The sequence below is a fragment of the Sinocyclocheilus grahami genome, unplaced genomic scaffold (genome assembly GCF_001515645.1).
Source record: "Sinocyclocheilus grahami isolate Dianchi unplaced genomic scaffold, SAMN03320097.WGS_v1.1 scaffold65.1, whole genome shotgun sequence".
Taxonomy (NCBI): domain Eukaryota; kingdom Metazoa; phylum Chordata; class Actinopteri; order Cypriniformes; family Cyprinidae; genus Sinocyclocheilus; species Sinocyclocheilus grahami.
In genome coordinates this window covers 1,546,727-1,567,557 of record NW_015505244.1, presented here as the reverse complement: position 1 = coordinate 1,567,557, position 20,831 = coordinate 1,546,727, and the positions used below count along the sequence as shown (strand labels likewise).

At 38.5% G+C, this 20,831-nt stretch overlaps 2 protein-coding genes across 4 annotated transcripts; one reads left to right on the top strand and one right to left on the bottom strand.

The window, feature by feature from the left end:
* Nucleotides 1–695: 695 nt before the first annotated feature.
* On the bottom strand, nt 696–10,776 carry LOC107584966 (protein shisa-2-like). Its single transcript, XM_016271754.1, has 2 exons — nt 9,447–10,776; nt 696–1,836 (listed from the first exon to the last, which is right to left on the bottom strand). The coding sequence occupies exons 1-2, from the start codon at nt 9,748–9,750 to the stop codon at nt 1,256–1,258; spliced, it is 885 nt and encodes a 294-aa protein (XP_016127240.1). The 5' UTR covers nt 9,751–10,776; the 3' UTR covers nt 696–1,255.
* LOC107584965 (spindle and centriole-associated protein 1-like) lies at nt 8,332–19,957 on the top strand. 3 transcript variants are annotated; one of them, XM_016271753.1, is made up of 18 exons: nt 8,332–8,539; nt 11,774–11,892; nt 11,983–12,030; nt 12,109–12,255; nt 14,222–14,324; nt 14,425–14,543; nt 14,615–14,697; nt 14,788–14,894; nt 15,006–15,125; nt 15,510–15,778; nt 15,866–15,997; nt 16,082–16,205; nt 16,352–16,465; nt 16,986–17,320; nt 18,830–19,016; nt 19,108–19,189; nt 19,352–19,415; nt 19,557–19,957. In XM_016271753.1, the coding sequence occupies exons 2-18, from the start codon at nt 11,800–11,802 to the stop codon at nt 19,608–19,610; spliced, it is 2,181 nt and encodes a 726-aa protein (XP_016127239.1). In that variant the 5' UTR covers nt 8,332–8,539; nt 11,774–11,799; the 3' UTR covers nt 19,611–19,957. The 3 variants fall into 3 exon arrangements, with proteins under 3 accessions (XP_016127239.1, XP_016127237.1, XP_016127238.1); XM_016271751.1 differs by lacking the exon at nt 8,332–8,539 and adding an exon at nt 11,344–11,461; XM_016271752.1 differs by lacking the exon at nt 8,332–8,539 and adding an exon at nt 11,455–11,461 and having other exon boundaries at nt 11,796–11,892.
* Nucleotides 19,958–20,831: the final 874 nt, after the last annotated feature.

Sequence of the window (20,831 nt, the reverse complement as noted above, 5' to 3'; positions counted from 1 at the left end):
GGGGAAGAAAAGTGGCACACATACACAGTCCTTTCACAAGGCAGAGACTTAGTGAAGGGGAACAGTTGGCAGACAGTTTTTACTGCGTAATTGACTATGTTGCTTTCTGAAGACCGCTGATCTGAGCTACACACATCTTTGCACATTGCTTTCCCAAACACAGGCCTATATATTTTTTTATTTTCTATTCAGTTCCTTGGCAATGCGAAAATGACTTTGGTTCTGCAGAATGTGAGTGTGTATATGCGAAAGTGTTAGTGTGTGTGTGTCTACTGTATGTGCATGTTTTGCAGTGGGCAGGAGGGTGGAGCGTCACAGTCTGTGTCCTGTGTTCACTTCACTAGATTTTAAGCATCCAACAGGGAGCCAGGACTGTTTTTCACATTACAGCACCTGTGATTCCCATTACACACAACATATAGTGCACTACACACACACATTTTCACATACTGCATCTCATAAACCAACACACCTATACAGTCACGCACAGAGCACACATGCACGGTTATACAACTCAAATATACATCACATATGTACACACACGCGCTTCATTTACAACGGCACTGTTAGCACTTTTCAAGGCACGTTACACACACACACATCCAGTCATTTTTTAAGCGCTGTGTCCTTTAAATCACAGAAAACAATGTTGTGTTTGATAAAGCACGGCAATGCGAAAATGACTTTGGTTCTGCAGAATGTGAGTGTGTATATGCGAAAGTGTTAGTGTGTGTGTGTCTACTGTATGTGCATGTTTTGCAGTGGGCAGGAGGGTGGAGCGTCACAGTCTGTGTCCTGTGTTCACTTCACTAGATTTTAAGCATCCAACAGGGAGCCAGGACTGTTTTTCACATTACAGCACCTGTGATTCCCATTACACACAACATATAGTGCACTACACACACACATTTTCACATACTGCATCTCATAAACCAACACACCTATACAGTCACGCACAGAGCACACATGCACGGTTATACAACTCAAATATACATCACATATGTACACACACGCGCTTCATTTACAACGGCACTGTTAGCACTTTTCAAGGCACGTTACACACACACATCCAGTCATTTTTTAAGCGCTGTGTCCTTTAAATCACATAAAACAATGTTGTGTTTGATAAAGCACCAGTTGGAGTCTCATTTGTGAAGGTTGCAAGCCATGACTCTCAATTTTGTGCCCTGAACTGATTCTTTGTGTGTTCGTCTTGTGATTTCAATTCAGACTTGCATCCTGGTCCCATTTGCATTCACATGGTAACTGGAGGGTATTTCTGATCCCCCGTCACACTGGCCACACTAGCCACGCTGGTTGGCGGAGGGAACGGAGACTGCAATGGGCGGTAGCCCGCTTGAGCGGGATCTAGGAAGACAGGAGCCGGAGTAATAGGGTGAGCGAAACTGATGTACTGAGGATGTAGGAATTGGCCTTGGTGAGGAAGAATTTGAGTGGCTTGCTGGCAGTTAAGCACTGAGAAGTTGGTAGGCATGTTCACGTAGACGCTGGCGTCCGGCGGAAGGCAGCACGAGGCCTGGGCGCGGAGCAGATGGGCGGGTGCGGGACGGGAAGCGGCGGGTGGAGCTGAAGAACTGGAGGAAGTGGCCGTGCTCGATTGGCGGGAGGACGAGCCTCGTGAAGTACCTGTGCTGGCCATCATGGGAATCGTCTCGAGGACGCGGGTGCTGCTGGACCCTCCTCCTGAGCCGCCGCCTGATGAAGGCTCCTGTTTGGGACGGAGACAGCGGCAACAGCACACGGCAACAACGGAGCCCACCAGCACGAATGCAACGAAGACCGAGCCGACGATCAGGAAGGGCACGTAGATGGGTACTGCAGAGCAAAAACAGGAAAATTATGACAAACTCATGCAAAAGATATATGAATTTAAGGTAAAGTAAAACTTGTACTTAATTTACTTAAATGATAAATTTTATATTTAAATTTTTTGGAAAAGTGTGGTGAGTATGAGCCATATAAATGTCACTCGGTTTTTTGGATGGACTAAATTATGTTGATTATAGCTCCAACATGTTACCCAACACAAAGTTTCTCAGATTCAACAACTTTTTATTTTGTTTGTAAAATATTTGAGTAGTGTTGTAATTTTTTTTTACTTTATTTATACAGTACGTTGTGATTTTAACCCGTCAGTAAACAGACCGATGTAATGGCCCATTAACACCAAGAACGATAACTGTACTAAATTAGCATCCACACCAGCGTATGATAATTTTCTGTTTATTATAAGCACGTGCTGCAGTTTTGACGTCTGCCGCTTTAAATGTTTGAGCTCTTTACAGTCGGGTGGATTCCGACTGGCTTACAATGTTTTGATCTTTCATCTGGAAAGTTCTGAAAGTGATTGCAAGTGATTCATTCCTCTGTGTTGCTATTGTTATAGTTGTATTGTGGATTTCGCTATAAAACTTTATAGTTATCGCTATAATTATCGTTTTTGTTGTGAACGGGCCATTTCAAAACTAAAGTACACATTATAGTAACATTTCCCAGTTCATTTTAAAGACAACGTAAGAGAAAATTACTTAGTGAGGTGAACTCAGTAACAGCTCTGAATGATTCACTGATGCAAACCGCTAAATCACAAGTGAATTAAAGGGGCCATATGATGCTCCTAAAAAGAACATTATTTTGTGTATTTGGTGTAATGCAATGTGTTTATGCGGTTTAAGGTTCAAAAAACACATTATTTTCCACTTACTGTACATTATTGTTTCTCCTCTATGCCCTGCCTTTCTGAAACGATTTTTACAAAGCTCATCGGTCTGAAAAAGCGAGGTGTGCTCTGATTGGCCAGTGCATTGTGATTGGCCGAATTCCTCAAGCGCGTGACGGAAATGTTACGTCCCTACCATACTGTGATGCCTGCGGCAACCACATGTGACGACCCCGTGCTGGACTCCACTTCGTCCACAGTGAACAGCGCGAAGTTGAAGTATTTCCTCAGCAACCAGCACGGATCAGCTCTAGGCATGACGAAGCGATATCGTTCTCTTTTGGAAGACCAAACAAAGTAGTTTCACTTTCACAACGAAACACACAGCGTCTTCACGACATGGCGGCGGCAGCAACAATACTACAGTGAGAATAAAAGTTACGCCTTCTTTCTTTGCGTGAACATTTGGGCGGCGTTATGCAAATCTTCCCACATAGTGAGGTAGATATGTGGGAGCGGGTTAGAATGAGCCGATTTAGGTAGGTGTGGCTGACTCTTAACTTTTATAAAGATTATCTCTTTGGATTTGAGACTTTAATCTTTGCAACTTTACAGATCTTCTTTATGCACCAAGAGCTTGTAACACTTCAAAGAGAAAGGAAAAATTGAAATCGCATCATATGACCCCTTTAAAGGCTGTTTTGCGAAACGTTCTGACTGAATCATTAAAAAGAACCTGTTCATAAGAGTTATTTGTTTGCAAATCAGACATTACGGCTCGTGCTGTGTTTGTTGTTGTGTACAGGAAATACTAGCGCACATTCAGATGATATCTGATAAAACAAAGCTTGTATAGATTTTAAATTATTGTTGCTGTTTTTATTTTTTTTTAGCACATTTGCCATCATTAATCGCAGTCTGGGGTAACTGGTGGCAGTTTACTGGCCAAAATCTAAAGAACCAACTCAAATGTGCATTGCCTTTCTGCTTCAGGGTAAATCTTTGGGATTTTTTTTTTGCCTGTTTTATCATCCACTAGGTGACAATCAGATTACTTAGAAAAGTAATCTCATCAACAAGCAAGCTGCTAGATCTGAGGTATCATTCACAAAGTACAGTTTAATACCTTGTTTTTAAAATGTGATGCTTGTAATGCAACCTTCATAATGTATTTAGGTCATCCAGCTGTATTCACTGCCACCGATACAAGGACATGTAATGTTATAATGTGCATCAGGCCTCCATAATGTCAAAAATAGAGAAAAGTGCTGGCTGGACATGGGAGGACTTTGAGGAGTTTTGTTTGTATATAGCCCTTGAGCAATGTTTTTCCTTCTCAGAAAGCACACATCCGTTTCGAATTCCAGTATGCATCCGAAGCAATTGTACCCCCACTGCCATGAGGAAGACTAGAATATCAGTAGTGTGACTGAGCTCAATGTAACTTTTACACCTTTAAAAATAACAATAAGCAAGTTTGAAGCCTAAAGCATTGCTGAACCTTGTTGATGTGTCACAATATGCCATGCGTGTGCATCTGTAAATCAGAGAACAGAGCACTCGCATGTTTCCATCCTGCTCACAGATGGTAACCTGCCGGCTCATGTGAGATGAAGGGATCTGAGAGAGAAGCAAAAATGAAAGACAGGATGTTCCACCAGTGACTCGTCCCCAGGGGTCTGGGGCCCCTCATTAACACTTATTAAGACAGGTTTGATCTTCTCTAATCTCCTGCAACCAATGCTGACCTTTCTGCCCTTAACTACCTGACCGTGTGCATGCTTTTTCCGACAGATAATTCTGCATTAAAAGTGACCTTTATAGCTTAATTAGACATCTGGGCCCATATTCACAAAACATCTTAAGGCTAAATGTATCACAACTCGCCGATTTAGGAGAAAATCTTTAAAATACTGGGCATGTCAGTCCTAAATTTAAGACTCCTAAATTTTTGCTCTAAGAGTATTTCACAAAAGTGTTTTAGCTCTAAAACTATCTCCTAAATCTGTGAAACGATAGGAGTAGTGAAGAGGACTCCTAAGTCACTAAAACCAAGCCACAAACTATCCTAAAATGGCTGTTGCTGGCAAGCTGCCTTGGATCATAAACATTTTAGAAACATTTGATGATAATGACCTTTTAAAAAGGTATCACCTTTGGTTTTGGAGGTTACCCCAACTCCTATTTTTTCTTTGATTATATCCTTGTTTTCATTAACCAGTTGGGCAAGAAGTAACAGCTGTTCTTGCATCCAGTTTTTTTTTTTAATGTTTGCATGTATTACTTTCAGTCAGGATTATTCTACTCTGTTAATTAAAAGGCTGTTTATATGCATATCCGCTAACTGTTTTTGAGAAGCATACATGTAAGAAGCTGACAATAAGCTGAACATATACTTGTTTAATTAGTGACACTTATCCTGCATTTTAAAATCTTTATTTGAATGTGGCAATTAACATTTTTTTTTTTAAACCTTTATTTGAATACAGCAACATAATATTGTAACCTACAACATTTCTATGAATAAATCTCTGAAAGAGACTATCAGCCAATCACTGCGGGCATAGTTAGTAAGCATGCTGACATCATCCATAGCAACGAGGTCAACCCAGCCCTTACTCTTAGCTTAAGACTTCTCTCTATTCATTAGTAAAAGTTTGTCTCAGCAGCTTTGTGAATAGGTTTTAAGAGAAAACTTTTAGCTAAAAACTTTTACTGCTAATTAGGAGAACTCTTAGTGGTCAGATCAAATGTTTTGTGAATCCGGGCCCTGATCGCCTGGGGGAAGCTTTCAGCATTTACTTTGTTGCATCTGGTCAGAATCTCTCACCCTCATAATTGAGTTGAATCAAATCATCTATAATAGCCATGCAAACTGGCTTTTGACTTTATTATAGGAGCAAAACAGATTTCACTTACAGAGCCATAACCTAAAAAATGCAACCATTGTTTAACAATTTATTATAACGTTATTGAATCAAAGATATGATTGCTGTGCAAAAATGGCAGGGGAGTCATTTTTACAGGAGCTCTTTTGGTAGTTATTACTATAACACTGGAATTTTTCAGTAAATGACCTGAATTTTGGCAAGCTTTATGTTTGTGTGCATGTTTTGAAAATCAGTGCTTTTTTGGCAGCTGAAAAAAAGCCATAACCTAAAAAATGCAACCATTGTTTAACAATTTATTATAACGTTATTGAATCAAAGACATGATTGCTGTGCAAAAATGGCAGGGGAGTCATTTTTACAGGAGCTCTTTTGGTCGTTATTACTATAACACTGGAATTTTTCAGTAAATGACCTGAATTTTGGCAAGCTTTATGTTTGTGTGCATGTTTTGAAAATCAGTGCTTTTTTGGCAGCTGAAAAAACCCTTTTTTTTTAAACACCCTATTCACAGTTACACCCAAATGTGTGTGGAAAAACAATAGAGAATCTGTTGTACAAATTATTTCTATAGATTTATTGTTTCTCAGAGATGCTTTTTGTTATAATTCAAACTGTTAGTGGTAACAAAAGGTGTCTAATGAAATGGAAGGCGACTTAGTCAAGCCAGGAATTTTACAATAGTTTTGTTAAAACATGTAAAATATATATTTCTGTACTCTTTGTATCATTTAGATAATTATGGAAGTTTTTCCACCACGGGATAATTGCAACATTTATCTCACAATTCAGATATTTTTTTCTTGCAAGTCCAAAAAAGTCAGAATTGTGTGATCAAATGTTGACATTACTTTTTTTATTTTTAATTCCACAGCGGGGAAAAAAAACAAAAGTTAGAAATTCTTGTAAAGTTAGAATTCTGAGGAAAAATGTTGAATTGCGAAATGTGAACTGGGAATTGCGAGAAAAACATCATAACTGTGAGATAAAAAGTCACAATTAGCTTTTTATTTTTTATCCCATGGCATCCGTTTAATTTAACATATATATAAAAAAATATATTTTTTAAAGATAATCACAATTCAGATATTTTTTTCTTGCAAGTCCAAAAAAGTCAGAATTGTGTGATCAAATGTTGACATTACTTTTTTTATTTTTAATTCCACAGCGGGGAAAAAAAACAAAAGTTAGAAATTCTTGTAAAGTTAGAATTCTGAGGAAAAATGTCGAATTGCGAAATGTGAACTGGGAATTGCGAGAAAAACATAACTGTGAGATAAAAAGTCACAATTAGCTTTTTATTTTTTATCCCATGGCATCCGTTTAATTTAACATATATAAAAAAATATTTTTTTTAAAGATAAAAGAAAAAACTGTGTAGGCTACATGTAAACCTGATTTATTTGTATTGTTATAGTCAAATCAAGAATGTTATTCGTGGATCTGAAGTTCACTGCTACAGGATGACAGCAAAGCCCTTCACCTGTCCTTAAAAGGATTTGGGGCCCCTTGACATGAATTCACACCTGTTGCATTATTGTCCAAGTGGAGCCAAGTCTTCAACTGCCAGACAGGCTCTGTCAAACTTCATGCCCACATGCTGTAGCAGACTACCATTTCCTTTTGCCTTTCAGATATGCATCATTAGAAGAGCCTAAAAACTCTTTATTTCTTAAAAAAAATAAAAATAATAATAAACATTAATTTTGTTGTTTTTGTTTTTTAGGTTATAGGTAGTTGTTAGAACTCATAAAATCTACCCTTGTATCAATACGGGGGAGAATATTTGATTTATTAGGTTTATAAGTTGTCATTTCATACATTCAAGTTCATGTACATTTTGCCGTTTACTATTTAAATTTGTCAAATCAAGAATGTTATTCGTGGATCTGAAGTTCACTGCTACAGGATGACAGCAAAGCCCTTCACCTGTCCTTAAAAGGATTTGGGGCCCCTTGACATGAATTCACACCTGTTGCATTATTTTCCAAGTGGAGCCAAGTCTTCAACTGCCAGACAGGCTCTGTCAAACTTCATGCCCACATGCTGTAGCAGACTACCATTTCCTTTTGCCTTTCAGATATGCATCATTAGAAGAGCCTAAAAACTCTTTATTTCTTAAAAAAAAAAATAATAATAATAAACATTAATTTTGTTGTTTTTGTTTTTTAGGTTATAGGTAGTTGTTAGAACTCATCAAATCTACCCTTGTATCAATACGGGGGAGAATATTTGATTTATTAGGTTTATAAGTTGTCATTTCATACATTCAAGTTCATGTACATTTTGCCGTTTACTATTTAAATTTAGCCGAAAAGTCTATATTGTGCTTTAATAGCAAGGTTGTGACAACTTACCCCATACTGTGATTTTGTTCAACTGTTGCTTTTTTAGGGTCAGTAACAGTGGAAATATCCGAGACGTTAGAGTATGTGTTTAAATAGAAATTGAAAAAATAAACCTACTCTGAGAAACATTCACTGGAGTAAAAAAGTGTGACAACTAGCCCCAGCGTCCCCAATTTGGTTCAGCTGAGGGGACATTTGTGAACTTCAGTTGAATTAAACGTTTTTGAGCTTGCACAAAGTCAGAGGAAATTATGCACCGGCGAGGGTTATTTTATGACCTAGGTCAGGGATCCTCAAATCTGACCCACGAGATCCACTTTCCTGCAGAGTTTAGCTCTAACCCTAATCAAACACACCTGAGCATGCTAATCAATGTCTTCAGGATCATTAGAAAATCACAGGTAGCTGAGTTTGATCAGGGTTGGAGCTAAACTCTGCAGCGCATTGGACCTCCAGGGCAAGATTTGAGGAACCCTGACCTAGGTTGTCAGCACACCGCACTGGCGATCCGGTCAGTCAAGTCTGAACTTGATCCTCGTGGGGAACCGGACGACTGGAGTTCGTTACTGCTACAAACACAAACTGCAGCTATTTATAACCGCGCGCAGTACAATTTACCATTTGTGAGTGAGTGGACGGTTAGGTGCCAATTTGGATGCCAATTTAACTGCAGCTGTCAAAACCTGGATAAGCAATGACATTTAACCCTTATATATATTGGGATGCGAATCGTCAGTAATTGAACTATTCCGTTTCCGATTCTTTATCACGATTCCGGCTAATGATTATATTAGTACTTTTGAGGAAGAATAAATATCCCACTGCATTTACAGCTCTCAACAGTCTACTGACAAATGATCATATAATTTCAGATTTCAATAAATCAGCTGTAACTGATCAGAAATAATTATGCATAAATACAATCCACTTATTGATATGCCATTAATAGAAATGGCACTCAAAATGATACAACTTCATTAATTATTCTTGCATTAATTTATTTGATTGATAAAAAAACGTATTATTGCAACAAAACCCATAGGCCCACTGTGTATCTTTAACGCCACACAGTACAGTACATTTCGAGTCGGAAATGACGGTTCAGTCAGTGAGTGAGTCCGATTAATTTAGTAACCGCTCCAATTGATTCAGAGATTCACTAAAAGATCCTGTTCATAAGAATCATTCGTTCGGGAATACTAGAGCCCGTCCCAAATAAGCGCTTCTCAGATTGATTCTTGGAGATAAGCATTCAAACAACATTAACCTTAAGCGTTTTTGTAACCTCATTTGGACACGAAGCTCAACCCAACTTTCTCATTTAGTGGGGCTTTTACGCACAAAACGCCTGAGGGACACAAAACATTTAAGTGGGTCGATAGACGTTACACGCTGCTGCTGATGTAAAACGTATTGAATTAAACCATTTAAACTTAGCGGGTGTACAATTTGATTACACGGTATAATTGACTAATTTGTTTCAGACAGAGGAAGTTACTCTACCAGAAAACAATGCAGACTTCAGCTTACCTGCCCCAGAATTTTTCTCGTCCTTGTTCCCAGTGTTGGTGTCTTGTGTCTGCTTATCGTTATCACATGTGCCCTGGTCCAGGCGAGCTTCTGTGCTGGAGCAGCAGTATCTGAGCTCGCATTTGCCGCAGCAGATGATGGCCTCGGCGCTGTCGAAGCGCTCCGGACACTGAAAGCCGTCTCTCCATGCGCCCTGGGCGTCATGAAAACCGTGACAATATTCTCCACTCGCCTTCACGTTAATGATGGTCAAAAGTGTTAATACCACCGAGACGGCCATCGGGAATCCCGTGCATCCCCGCATACTGTCACAAACCTCTGCGACTAAAATACCTCAGGCTTTGGTCTAGACCGAAGTTAATGACTCGGTAAATGAAACTAATAAAACGAGGAGACGCTGCAAAAAGGAACCAACTAAGGACTTTGGAAATGTCATTGGGCAGAGAAATTCCTAAGTTAATTCAATAGATCCAGCAGAATTGCTCCAGACAAGTATCCACTGTTTCCCCCAGCCGTCACAAGACTTCCAGTAGCGTTGTTTCGGGCTGAAAGTAAGGAGGACACATATGAAAACGCATAAAAGCCATAAGGGATGGGGTTTTATACTCATAAACCATCAATTCAGAATATCCCATATTCCTGCGAGAAACCTCCAGGACTTCAGACAAACTTTGCATCAATCCAACTCTTCATGTCGCCACTTCTCAAATGTCTTCCCTTGAGATACGGAGCAACCACTGACTTCACTTGTAATCCATACGCTCGATTCCTCAGTGTGTTCTCACGATTTTTTTTTTTCACCAGCCAAGGAAGTTTTTCCACATTAATCCATATCATGCGACTTTCAGTAAAAGTTTTGGGAGGTCCGGCTCATTAATATTTAAAAGAGCACTCAACTGCAACAACTGATTTCGAAAGGGTCCAAGCAGTCAGCTGTCAATATCTTAAGCAGGACCAGTGCATAGTGAGGATTTGGCATTGATAGACTGAGAGTGACCCACTGACAAATTCTCCTTCATCCAGGGGGTAACTGCCTGCCCGTCAGGCGGCGCATGCGCAGTTCCGTGCCTTAGTTGACTCTTTGCTTCTCCGCAAGTTGCACAGTGCAAACAAGTGTCATTGTATGTTGACGGGGCCCCTGGGCGTTTCAGGAGCGGCTTCTGTGCGATGGGTATTTAGCGGTGCCCGTGGGGATCTCCCTGAGCACAAAAGGGACGGAAACGCCGTATTGTAAAGCATTTAGCTCACCGGTGGCTCACATCCATTAGAGCCCGCAATTAGGACTAAAAGATCGCTTGTGTGAATAATGGGCCACTATCAACAGCAAGCAGAAAAATAACCTAGTCTTATTTCATTAATATATTAACATAAAATGAATGTACAACGAACATGTTACATTCCAATAGTAAAATAAAATATAAAAAGGCATAATATGAACAGGCTGCAATCCTACAACAAACCGATGGGGAAAATAATTTCATTTTATTAATGCATTAATATAAATAATACTAGAATAAATAATGTACAGTGAACATCATGTTACATTCAAACTGTAAAGTAATATAAAGAGCATAATGTTAATACAAAAATAAATATTATAGATATTTATAGGCCACTGTCAACAGTGAAATGACTGTTTAAATAATATTAATATTTACTAGACTAATGTCGTAGTGTAGTGCAATCTGGTATTACACTGAAACAACGTAACTTTTAAGTAGACGGCGCACTCTGGTGGATATTAAACGGTCTTGGTTTTCTTTTGTTTGTGAAACAAGTGATAAAAATAAAATTATATTGAACAAAGACAATATTTAGTTTATCTATATTTAGCATATATAGCCTTTTAAGACATTCTCATCTTTCTGAATATTCTAATTTTTGAGCAAAAGGATTAATTTATAGTCACAGAACACGGGGACTTTTATTTTGAAATGAATTGTAGCGGTGCTTTTAAATTCGTCCTGATCAACCCTTCCTTAATTCTGTTACTACAGCACCAACAAAAACAAACGGTAAAATCTTAGTCCATTGTTTTTCTGACAGTTTCAGGTAAAATAAATATATATTTTTGTCAGTACTAACCCAGCTTGTGTCGGTCATTGTGCATAACACGATTAGCTAGTAGTTAGCAAGGATGTGTTTGAATTTTAGCACGTATATAAGGTTAATTTAGTTAAGTTTCATAATTCGTAATGATACGTTAATTTACAATGATTGTCATAAGGTTCTCTGTTCTAAACATACAGAAAACTATTCCTGCTCAACTGCAAACTTTATCGTTTTAAAGCATGTTTTGTCCAGCAGTTAATTGTTTGTTTCTATAGGTGCCACCTGTGTTTGTTACAGTGAGATGTCTTTAGTGCGGATGAACCGTCCTTTATATGGTGCAGGTAAAAGACCAGTGCGAACCAGGAAGGTGTCTGCACCCAAGAAAGAATGGGTGGTGAGAAATCATCATGTAACCAGTTACGTTAAATCCTTTTCTGGAAGTGATGCCTTGTAATTTCTCTGTTTTCCTTTCCTTTTCTTTTAGAGCACAGTCCACGATCTTTCAGTGCATAAAGCCACACCAGAGGAACTGGTAAGGAGCTTACTGTGAAAGCTCTAAGTATATTCTTAAGCATTTACTGAAGTTTTTCTCCCTACATTGATCTCGCAGGCTCAACGTCATGAGATGCACAGATCTCAGAATAGGGTTGTGGCGCAGTGGGAATTAAAAGAAAAGGCTCTAACACGCAGACGGAGGAAAAACCAACCACCCAGTCCTCCAGGACTTGATAGAGCCCGACTCAACATCATCAGAGAGGCGTGTATGAATTGCAGACAGCTCACAAAATTAAGCTTGTAAAACTAAATCTGGGAAGAATGTGGTATGTTTTAACCCTATAAAGCCTACTGCATCATATTTAATACACAGATTTCGCTTACTGAGCTTAAAAGGGTTAGTTCACCCAAAAATGAAAAATAGGCTGTGTTTTACTCACCCCCGAGGCATCCTAGGTGTATATGATTTTCTTAATTCAGACGAATCCAGTCGGAGTTATATAAAAAATGGGCCTGGCTATTCCAAGCTCTATCATTGCAGTCAGCAGGTGTTGCAGTGCTTCAGTCCAAAAGAAGTGAAATAAAAAGTGCCTATCCATATAAAAAAAAAAAAAAAAGTGTCTCGCAAGGCTCTGGCGGGGGGTGGGGGATGGGGGGTGAACTAAGGCCTCCTGTAGCGAATCAATGGGTTTTTGTAAGAAAAATATCCATATTCAAAACGTAATAATCACTTGAATCTAGCTTGCGCTCACTGTTGTACACGGAAGCAGCTCCGGGCGGATGACATATGAGGTCGGCTTTGTGCATGCGCCGCTCAGAAGTGACGAACGCGGAAACGCAGCGGAGAGATCAAAATAAAACAATGGTCACTAATTATAAGTACAAAACGAGGATTTGTGAAGAAGAATGTCAGAGGATTTCGATATAAGCCAAGAGGAGACTGGTTTTCCTTTGCTAAAGTAAGGAAACTTTGCTTCTTTTGGTCCTGTAAACCAGTGTTTCTCAACCCTGGTCCTGAGCGCCCCCCCCAACACTGCACATTTTGTATGTCTCCCTTATCTGACACACTCATTTCAAGTCCTGGAGTTTCTTTTTTAATGAGCTAATGAGTTGAATCAGGTGTGCTTGATTAGGGAGACACACAAAATGTGCAGTGCTGGGGGACGCCCAGGACCAGGGTTGTGAAACACTGCTGTAAACAAACGTTGGTTTTCACGAGACTCACCGGCTCATGCGCAACGCTAACCTCATACGTCATCCGCCCGGAACTGCTTCCGTTTACAACAGTGAGCGCAAGCTAGATTCAAATGACTATTACGTTTTGAATATGGATATTTTTCTTACAAAAACGCATCGATTCGCTATAGGAGGCCTTTGTTCACCCCTCGGAGCCGTGTGAGAGAATTTTTTTTTTTTTTTTTTTTTTTTTAATGGATGGGCGCTTTTTATTTAACTTCTTTAGACTGAAGCACTGCAACACCCGCTGACTGCAATGATAGAGCTTGGAATAGCCAGGATAATTTTTAATATAACTTCGACTGGATTCGTCTGAAAGAAGAAAGTCATATACACCTAGGATGCCTCTGGGGTGAGTAAAACACAGCCTAATTTACATTTTTGGGTGAACTAACCCTTTAAGCAACTTCAGTTTGCTTGTTTCGAAAAATCATGTTAAAAAATTTAAGTATCAAATATGATACATTGCTTTTGAGGAACATATATTTGTGCATCTCTCAATTATCATTGTAATGCATTGGATTATATGTTTTTCCCCCACAATAAATGCTACAGAGCTTTGATAATAAAACTAAGCATTTAAATATGACGTATTAAGACATAGTGGGAGATATATAATCAAAACTGATATTTATGATTTTTTTTATGTATGTATTGTGTTGTACTGTTGTAAATATCTTATGCATAAATATCAGCATTTGCACCAAATCACAATTTTGTAAACTCAGTTTGGACCACTGAATAAAATTTAGGTGTTTTTTCATATTCAAGTGTGAGCTCCATGTTCTCACTTTATCATACTATATGAGCCATAAAAGCCTGGTGTATCAAATATGATATTCAACAAAAAGTTTAGATATTTTAAAACTGTTCAATATCAAAAAAAAAAAAAGTATGCTTTACAAGGGTTAAAACAAGCTCATACCAACATTTTGTTCCCAGCGTTTTACAAATCCGATAACAAAAAAGGTTATGAAAATCTATTTATTTAGGTGTTTTCAGATCAGTGTCAGTTGCAGGATGTCATTGCACGGTCAGACAGAGCTTTGGCTAAAGTAAAAGACCTGTTTCGTGATGCACCCCGTCGACGCACAGGTAGTTGACTCTTGTGCAGTATAAACTGATATGCTATTATCTGATTTAACAAGTGTTATGTAAATGTGCTTGTGAAAACTCACATATTTGTGTGTTTAAGGATTCCCCACCATTACTGTGGCACCTGCCTGTGATTCTGACTCTGAGCTTCCTGTTCATCAAAACTCTGATCCTCCAACCCAGCTGTCATTGCTCAGCCAGTCTATGATGGATCAACAGGTACTCACACATAAGCACCACCTACAGCTTTTATTCTGTAATAAAACCTAGAATAATAAAGTCTTTTCTAGGCCCTGAATGAGTTGGAGGAGTGTGAAGAGGAACATGAAGAAGTCCAGGATGCCTCTGTGCGCCTCAGCTCTGTGATGCACAGGTGTGAACGACTGGTCATTTATCTTCAACAAACAACGTCTAATGCATTTTGATTGTCTTTAGCATGTCATTTTTAAATACTTGTTTTCAGAAAAAGAAATAAATGTAGGTCAGAGACTTTTCCATGGGCCTCAGACCATCCGGAGCAAGAGCTACCCAAGACACCATGTAATACTGGAGTCAGAGAAGACCAGGCAGGTAATGAAGGCATGAGCTTCTTTATCTCATTGCAGTTTAGATGTGATGTCAAGATGAATCTGTTGAACTTTGTTGGTTTTAAAAATATATATCTATGCTTCTTTTGCCCAGCTCTCAACGCCACGGTGGCTGTACAGCGTTTAAAATCCAGACAGACTCATTCTGATGTAAACCAGTCTATCTCGCTAGTCAACCAGGTTCTGAACCCAGAGCCTGCTTCCTCTCAACCAGGTGAGGCACTGTTATCAGACACTATTGTTTAGTTTATTATATACTAATGTAATAATCCTTTTTTAAATTTTGTTATAACATTTTTGTTTATTTTTGTAATAATATTTCAGAACATTGTTGTTTTATCTGTTTTTTGATCAAATAAATGCAGCCTTGATGAGCTTGACAGACTTACTTAAAAAACATTTAAAAATATAAAATATAAAAAAATATAAATATTAATAATACTAATAACATTAACGATAATATTAATGCAGTTAATTAAAAAAATGATTATTTTTTTTAATTATTAATTATTTTAAGTGTTAGTGTATTTAGGTGTGTATGTAGGCATAAATTATACAGACTAAACTGGTAATACCGGTTTATTTTTATTTTTTACAGGTATTAAGAGCAGGTCAGTTCAAGCCAGTAGGGGGCGTTCCGGACATACGTCTGGTCTGAACAACTCCGGGTTAAGCTCTTTGGCAGGAAACCAGTCCAGTCTGGAGCTTTTGCAGAGCATGCTTGAGCACGTGGAGACTGAGCTAGACTCTCTAGACCACCAGAATCCTCTACCAGAAGCTAGACCGCAGCAACAGAGACCAGGCCTCACCGGCTTCTCTGTGGCTTTAGTGGCGACACTTGGACGTCTAGCCAGTCATATTAGAAAAGTAAGGGCGCACACAAGTAAAATCCAAAAGCTTTTTTATTTAATTGGTCAGATGAGTTACTTCCTCATTGGCATCACTTGCACACAGAAAGAAGAGGGGGCTTTGAGGGAGGCACAGGAGAGAAGACGACTAGAGGAGGAAGTAAAGGAGCAGAGAGCTTTGATTGACGCTCTGACTGTGGAGTCACTGACACTGAAGGAAGAGAGCACCACTCTGCAGGTGAACTATTTATCATTCAGCAACGTTATCCAGATATTATTTGCACGTTTGTCCATTCAAATGTTTGTTGTTGCTTCCATGCAGGCGAGGCTGCAGCAGCAGATAACTGACCTAGAGCGACGCCTCGATGCTGTAGTCCTGGTGGTGGGAAGACCAGATTCTGCAGAATCACACACAACAGTGCAAATCACAGACAACACAGCTCAAAGTAACTATAGATCATGGACCTGTAAACTTGCATTGCCACTGTTTTGAAGTTGTATCTTACCAGTGCATATCAGGATTGGTTATCTTGAGTATGTATTTGAACCTGTAGTGGCACAGTGATTAAGAAGAGTGTGTTGTGTTCTGTAGAAAGCAGAAATATGGAGTCTGGCGGTACTGAAAAGGATCTACAGCGACAGGACTTTGTCTCTGCAGCTGTGCTGCTCTCTCCTCCTCATCAAAGAGATGGTCTGCCTGCCACAGGTCAGTCTGAAGTGTAGCAAGATCTCTCATTCTGTCAATTGACACCCTGTAGTGTTGAGGGCTTAGCACTGATAAGCATCACTGTTGTTGTTGTTCATATTCACGATTGAAATGCTATATTTTGGAGGATGCTAAAATGGATAAAAATCCACAGAGACATTAAAATTGGACCCATACAAATCTGATTTGAATATCCTGACCCTAGAAATTGTCCAGAACTCCCCTAGCAACACCCTTGTAAAATATTCAGAACACCTTAGCAATGTATTAAAAAATACTAGGAAAGTTGTTAGGTCACATTTTATTCAGAAAATGTAAAAAAAAAAAATTAATATATATATATATATAGTTTGATTTGACTTTCTGTCACTCTGCCCAGCATTTATGAATCAACAATCAAAATTTAATGATTGAGTTTTCTAAGGTTACAAATATGTATTTGTGTCTTAGGAAGTTGCCCAAATCTGATTGAATTATCAATGCAAGTATGACTCAACAGAATTTTTGTTACTTCTCCCAGCGTGTCATCCACATTCGCACGCACCCCCGCTGCACTACAGTGGCTCTTATGCAGCAACAGCAAGTCAGGGTTCACTGGAGGACTTTGACATCTCCATCTCTCCTTCCTCCTTCGCTAGCCTCCCACGACCCACTCCTTTGCTGGACGATCTCTCCCAGGATGCCATGCTAGGGGAGATCGCTGAACTGACACGTCAGAACGCAACGATCCGGGCCCAGTTGGGGCAGCACCGTCCATCTCCAGCTGGAGCTTCAGTATCAAGGGAGCAGAGCGCAGACCGACTTTCCACTAGTTCTATAGTTAGACAAGTGTCACCCACTACAGAGCCACAGCAGGTTAGTTACATACTGTGGATTTGGAGTAAGGTAGTCTGCAGTTCCTCACAACTGTTTATCAATTTATTTTTCCCACAGCTTTTTATTACTTATAGTTGTGCCTTTATATCTCACAAATATGACTTTACAATAATGTTCAAAAGTTTAGGGACATCTCTAATGCTTACTAAGGCTGCATTTATTTGATAAAAAATACAGTCAAGACAGTGATAATGTGAAATTATTTTACATTTAAAACAGCTGTTTTCTATTTGAATATATTTTTAAATGTAATTTATTCCTGTGAGAGCAAAGCTGAATTTTCAGCAGTCATTACTCCAGTCTTCAGTGTCACATGATCCTTCAGAAATCATTCTAATATGCTGATTTGGTCAAGAAGCATTTCTTATTATCTTCTGCTTAATATATTTGTGGCAGTATTTACAAGAAATATAAACAATATTTAACAATGCAAAGTCTTTACTCTCACTGATTAGAATAATTAATTTCTTTCATTTTTAAAAAAAATCATACTGACCACAATCCTAGTGTATATCTCATATGATTTGTGAGACTTAAGTTTCTCATAATTGTACCTTTTTATCTCACAATTTTGAATTGTAGTAGTGACTTTATTGCTCTTAACTATATCTCCATTATCTCACAATTGCAACTTTATATTTCTCTATTGTGACTTTTTTTTTTCCCTCGCATATTTGTTTATGCTGATGCATAGAAACAGGCTTGCATAGTACACAGTGAGTTTGGATATGGTTGTTTATTCAATTCAATTCACATTTATTTGTATAGCGCTTTTCATGATACCAATCATTGCAAAGCAGCTTCACAGAAAATGAAAGTTTCTACATTACATTTAGGAGTAGTTTATCAGTTTTATTGGTGACTATGTCAAGGTGATGTCCATATGGCAGATATGTACAGAAAAAAAATCATGCAGTTAGTTAATGACGTGTATTCAAAAAAAACAATTAACATTATTAACAGCAATGATTATACAGTATGTTGTGATCAAACTTATAGGAAAATTTGGTAGTTTTGTATGTTGGTTCGGGGTTGTCGTCGTCATAGGTCCTCGGAGGGGTTGGCATCTTCTCTTCTCTGGTGTTTGGTCATCTCAGATCTTCATAAGGGCTGGATCCAGCCTGAAGCGTGTGTAATTCCTAGTTACCTCGGGATTCCCATCCCGTGGCAGAAACAGAGAAGCAAATAGACAAAAATTAGCATAGCTGCTGTTCAAACCAAGCTAAGAATAATGTGCATTTGATCAGATATAACTGGAGCACAAGGTTATGAGAGGTTGAGACGAGATGCTTGGCTAAAGAGATGTGTCTTTGATCTAGATTTAAACCGAGAGAGTGTGTCTGAACACCGAACATTATCAGGAAGGCTATTCCAGAGTTTAGGAGCCAAATGCGAAAAAGCTCTATATCCTTTAGTGGACTTTGCTCTTCTAAAGGAGGTAGAGCTTTTTTTATTACATTTAAATCTTTTTTTTTTTTTTTGGTCCAGCCTATTTCTGTAGAGAGATCCTCAACAATGGAGATTGAACAAAAACTGCAGGAGCTGAACCGCCAAAGTGCCGAAGCAAGAGCTAAACTACTAGAGCTCATTGAACAACAGAAACCGAGAGAAAACTCCCTTAGAGTTTCCCCTGCCATTTCCCCAGTACCTCCTCACTCCAGCAGCACTCACACAGGTGTGTTTCTTTAAATGATACTTGCATCCTCTTAGATCCTGCAGTGCAGAATGAGAGTAACTGATATATGACAACTATTCATGTTTTACAGTAGTTAGAGGGTTAACTCCAGAGCAATTTTTGACACTTCCTGAGAGAAACCATTCACCACAACCCAGTGCAAGTAGTCGAAGGTGAGTTATAAAAAGAGAACAGATTTGCTTACAAGATATGATCAGAAACACATAGGACTAGACTGTTCAGTCCAATTGTGATGATTACAAGGCATTTTCCAAATGGGTGTATTGCTTTTTAGACCTATCCAAGTGGCATTTTTCATGTATTTGTTTTCTCAGGTCAACTGGAAGACTCTCACCACAAAGTTTGGGTAGTGTGGAAATCCAGAGCCTTGAGAATCAGGTATGATTTTTATTGCAAATAATTTTTATTCATCTGTATATAGTTTCTAAAACTTCACATATATACTTATAGTATCTAAAACTTAAGATATTTGTATTACATACTCATGCTTGGAAACTTTTTTTATTTTATTTCTGACAGGTGGACAAGCTGAAAAGAGAGGGCTGGTTTGCATTGTCAGCTCATGTCAAATGAATTGAGCTCAACAGAGGAATATGATCTATGCATAATATCATATTTCCATGCACAATAGCATTCCAATACATTTGACATCCCTAGTTCTGATCAAACAGAACGTCTGATGAGAACGTGACGCCCAGTGGGCCCGTCTATGCATAGGAACTCAACACAAGGTAACAAACCATGAGAATTAAGTGAGAGTTGTTGGCTTGGCCAGATCACATCGATAAACAACAGATAACTTCAGACAGTTTGACCTAGTATGACATTTACTTGAATCCTCATATGAAGTATTTTAAATATCAGTGTGCATGCAGGTGTACTGATTGACTGTTCAACTGTATTTAATGTATTAGTTCTATCTGTTTTTTTAAGAAATTGACAATTTCACAATAAATTTTTGATAATTAAATGCTTTATTGTGATGTTTTTTGTCACATTTTTATAGACATCGTTTTTTGAAGAAGCAAAGCAGCCAATAAATGTAACAAAACAGTAGGAATTAACATTTAATAATTCAATTAATGTTCATTTCGTAACACTGGCATGGAAAAACTAATTTGTTAAAAGTGTTCTGTAAATTATTCTGAACTGATTATTGATTTTCAGTTGCACAGCACCATGTAAACCACCTAACAAGAGTTGATATTATTCGCAGTAGTTGGTAATACCTCAGTATGCTTTAAAGGGGAGGGCTAATGCTATTTCATACATTCTGACATATTTACACTGTTTAAGAGTTGCATTCTCATGCTAAACATGGCCAAAGTTTCAAAAAACGAGTTGGATGTATGACAAAGTATTATTGTGCCAAATACACTCCTTCAGGGTTTGTATAAGTTTCTGAAAGTTTTTTTTTTCAAGTATGGCCCTGTATGATGTCATAAAGGGCGGAATTCCTTTTATGGGCACTGGGTGTTTGTTCGTTTTATATTTTTTATATTTTATTTATGTCGGTGTCACAGCTTGCAGATGATTTCTATGCAAAAGCTTGCTCATGACTCTTTAGCTCTGCCCACAGCACACCTCCAGGAGCTCGACTGTTTTCGGAGAGAATCGTAAAGCTGTATCTGTGTTTTATAGGTCTGATAAAACTACTCTTCAGAGATATGAATGCTGCAATACTACTCTATAGGTACTCAAGATTAACATGAGATTTTTTTAATTTGTGGCCATTATGTATATATATATTTTTTCCTGCATGTCATGTGCAAGGCTCCATATTTTTTAAGATAA